This window comes from Hipposideros armiger, unplaced genomic scaffold (assembly GCF_001890085.2).
Source record: "Hipposideros armiger isolate ML-2016 unplaced genomic scaffold, ASM189008v1 scaffold_1652, whole genome shotgun sequence".
NCBI classification, from domain to species: domain Eukaryota; kingdom Metazoa; phylum Chordata; class Mammalia; order Chiroptera; family Hipposideridae; genus Hipposideros; species Hipposideros armiger.
Genome location: NW_017733002.1, coordinates 107,982 through 111,996, shown reverse-complemented (window position 1 = coordinate 111,996; position 4,015 = coordinate 107,982). Strand labels below are relative to the sequence as shown.

Sequence of the window (4,015 nt, the reverse complement as noted above, 5' to 3'; positions counted from 1 at the left end):
GTGACAACGTCTGGCAGACACATAAGCTACTTCTTCGATCTGTTCGTACCTACGAATGTTCATAATACCAGGTCTGTTCATATCTGTGAGCATTCGCAACTCCAATCTTTGTAAGTCGGGGACTTACTGTACTGAATTTCTGCTCTTTTTATTGTCCTGCTATTGTCGTTTCTCTCCTCTGAAGGCCCAGGTGCCTTACCTCAATATTAGCTCAGAATCTCATATATACCTCATTTTTATATGTCTCCAAACTTCTCATGTATGTTTCCATATACACCCCACTGGGAGCTATATACTTGATTATCAGTTTTACCAGTGACTATTGTAGCTATTCTGGACACCGAGGTCAATCAGACAAAAAAACAAAACAACAGGAGACCAGGTATAAAATACAGTAGCATGTTACTCATGTGAATGCCTGACATTAAACTTTTGATTTATGAGAGTTCCATTTCAAAGACATCCATCTCAAACACTCGTATTGTTAGGTGTATGACATGGCTACTAGATAAGCATGCAATTTTCCACACACACACATTCAGTCCATTCTCTTTGTCTCTGTCTCTCTCTCTCCCCCACACCCTCCTGTGTTTTCCTCAGACATGCTGGACCTGTGAGAGTAAACCTTGTGTTTTCATACTTCCCTGATTGTTGTTGCAATTATTATAAAGACCACAAGGGCTGGTACAGCCACAAGTTGGCTCTGGTCGGAATCACAATTAGTGGGGGCCCAGGCCAGTGCCCCAGGCCTTCCCAGCCTATAGCAACACTATCAACAGGCTGAGGCTTAAAGTAAACAATGATGAAGTCCACATTATCAGGAAGAGCAGTGAAGCTACTGATGCAGAAAGAAAGAGAGACACAAAAGTGAAAACTGTGGTTTCAAATATTCCTATGATATAAAATGGTATCAGTTGGCTTAGTAGCCAAGTGAATTTTTTTTCCATTCAAGTACTGCAACTTATGACTATTCTATCAAACAAGAACAGATTACTCTCAATAGTGTATGTTTTCTGAAAAGAAATTATTCTTAAAAAAATCCATGTTGCCCATGAAGTAAACAGAAATTTTTTAATATTTCTGATCAAGATTGGAAAAAACATTGTGAAGGTAGTAAAAGGACAGGGAAAAACTGTCTATAAGACAGACAAAGCAGAAAGCTGAATCAAATAGTTACTAAAATTATATAGAGAAAAATGCCATTGGTATTTAAATACAGATTGCATTGAGTGTACAGATTGCTTTGGGTAGAATGGACATTTTAATGATGTTAATTCTTCTTGTCCAATAGCACCATATACGCTTCCATTTATTTGTATCTTCTTCAATTTCTTCCTGTCATATACTTTTCTGAGTAAAAGTCTTTTCCCTCTTACGTCAAATTTATTCCAACACATTTTTTAAAAACTTTATTGAGAATAGTGTGTTTTTTCCAGCATGCTGCAACTCCAAGTCAAGCCATTGTTTGCAATCTAGTTGTAGAGGGCACAGCTCACTGTCCCATGTGGGGATCAAACCAGCAATCTTGGTATTATGTATCTGCACTCTAACCTCCTGAGCCAACAGGCCGCCCCCTAGGTATTTTATTTGTTGCAATTATAAATGGGATCCTGTTTTGCATTCTCATTCTTACAGTTCATTATTGGTGTATAAAAATTGAACTGATATCCAAATATTAACATAGCATTTTTCATAGACTAGAACAAATAACTTTAAAATCTATATGGAACCGCAAAATACCTCGAATAATCACAACACTCTTGAGAAAAAACAAAGTTGGAGATATCATGCTACCTGATATCAAAGTATACTACAAGGCTATAGTAATCAAAACAGCATGGTACCGGCATAAAAACAGACACATAATTCAATGAAATAGAATACAGAGGCCAGAAAAAAAACCCCGACACTTATATGATCATTTAATCTATGACAAATGAGGCAAGAATACACAGTAAGATAAAGACAGTCAATTCAATAACTGATGTTCTGAAAACTGGACATATACATGCAAAAAAATTAAACTAGACCATTTCTTATACCATATACAAGAATAAATTCAACATATACTAAAGACTAAAATGTAAGGCTCGAAACCATGAAACTCCTAGAATTAACATAGGCAGTAAACATTGCTCTTAGTAACATTTGTTTTCTGATGTATTTTGGGGTTAATGAAAACAAAAAAATTAATGAACATATGGAACACCACCCAACTAAAAAGTTTTTGCACAGCAAAGAAAACAATCAACAAAACAAAAAGACAACCTACTGACTGAGAGGAAACATTTGCCAATAATATATCTGATAAAAGGTTAATATCCNACAAAAACAAAGCAAGGCAACCCCACAACACCCAAAAACAAATATACCCCCATAAAAACACAATAAACAACGATCAGACAAAAACAGACCAAAAAATATGAAAGAAACAAAAATACAAACAAAAACAGAAGAACAAGACAGAAAAACAGTAACCAAAGCAATAGCCAGGTAAACAAGCCTGAGAAACAGCAACAAAAAGAAAACAGATGAAAGAAAAGAAAAAAAAGGAACACAAACATGAAAAAGAAAGAAAACAGAATAATAAGAAAGGGGGGAAAAGGGCAAAAAGAAGGAGAAAAAGAGAGAAAAAAAAGCTATTCTCCTGCTTTAAACTGCAAACCATTTGCTCAACAATAGAGTCGCTGGGTGACTGAGCAACAGCTGTGTTGGGGTAAGGGCCCAATGCATCAAGCGCCAGCCTCTCTCTCAGGCTTGAAGTGAGCTTCCCGCAATTAGCTGCCATTGCGCTGTGTCCGTGCTCACCACCAAAAATCCTCACAGTTTGATGAGGGCTGCTCGGTGCTACAAAACCCTCTGTGCCCTGTGGTGGTGGTGGGGGGGGCAGGCACCAGGAGCTCAGGGTGTGCCCAGCAATGCAGCTATAGGTGGGCCTTGGCACACCCCCAAGGCACCATGGGGTGTGGTCAATGGCCCCCACCAAGTTAGAGCAGTGGGCGCTCCTATACCGGTAACCATCCTGCTCAATAATGCCATGAATGCCTAGGCCAGATCACGCAGGCACACAGCTCCCGGCCCAACACTCCCAGAAAACTCCCAGTGTCCGCCTGTCCCAATCAGCAGCACAAATAACAGGCACAGAAGCCCGACAGCCAGATGCCATCCTGGCAACTGTGCACACGCAGCGCGGAGAAGGGGAACCCATGGAAGCATGTTCCAATTCCACCAGACCAATGCGGTACCAGACCTGAGCCTCTGTGGGAGGGCCCAACCCTGAAAAAACAGCGCCCTCCTATACACTACTTGTGTGCCAGCTTCACACAAGGGCAACAATGGTCCCCAAACCTCCAGCTCCAGCACTAAAGGCTATCAGTTCAGTCCTTCCCCACAGGCTCCTGGGCCCCCACTCACGCAGCCACTCCCTCTGCCAGGGACCAGGTGCGTGCTCACCAGTGAGTGTGTCTGTGTGCCAGCTCCATAGGAGGGCGACTTGGTCCTCTAGCTGTACTCTGCCTCACCGAGTTGAGCAGAGAGAGTCCTCACTAGTTTCTACTGCCAGCTATCATGGAATTCCTCTTCCAGGCAGAGTAACTCTGGTCTGGGTAGGGCGGTGTGGGGCCGGAGGATCCCTCCCCCAACAAGAGAAGCCTCTCTGCCACTGAGGTGTCACTTGCGAGATTCGCCCTCTCTCCGTCGGCCTGGAGTCAGACTGCCTCACATCTCCTCCCCTCCTAACAGTCTCCACGTGACCTCTTCTTTAAATCCTTCATTTAGAGGTTCTGTTCACCTAGTGTTCAGGGGACCTCCAAGCTTCAATGCTCTGTAAATTGTTTGTAATTTTGGTGTGATCCTGAAAGGCAGATGGCACAGTGTCAGTATATTCCGCCATTTTACTGGAAGTCCTTCAAACCAATCTTAAGAAAGCAGAACAAAGCTGCAGGCATCACACTCTTGGATTTTGAACTATATTACAAAGCTATAGGAATCAGAACAGTATGGTGTGGATGAAAAA

At 41.9% G+C, this 4,015-nt stretch overlaps 1 protein-coding gene across 1 annotated transcript in view; it reads right to left on the bottom strand.

Moving 5' to 3' along the window:
- Window positions 1-1,740: 1,740 nt before the first annotated feature.
- LOC109377944 (olfactory receptor-like protein OLF4) overlaps window positions 1,741-4,015 on the bottom strand; it is a gene marked incomplete at its 3' end in the record, with an annotated part of 9,583 nt that continues 7,308 nt past the window's right edge. Inside the window, exons 2-3 of the mRNA XM_019634423.1 lie at window positions 2,446-2,500; window positions 1,741-1,810 (exon numbers count right to left, since the gene is read on the bottom strand). Of these exons, the coding sequence (XP_019489968.1) occupies window positions 1,741-1,810; window positions 2,446-2,500 (125 nt within the window). The remainder of the gene's footprint in view (window positions 1,811-2,445; window positions 2,501-4,015) is intronic.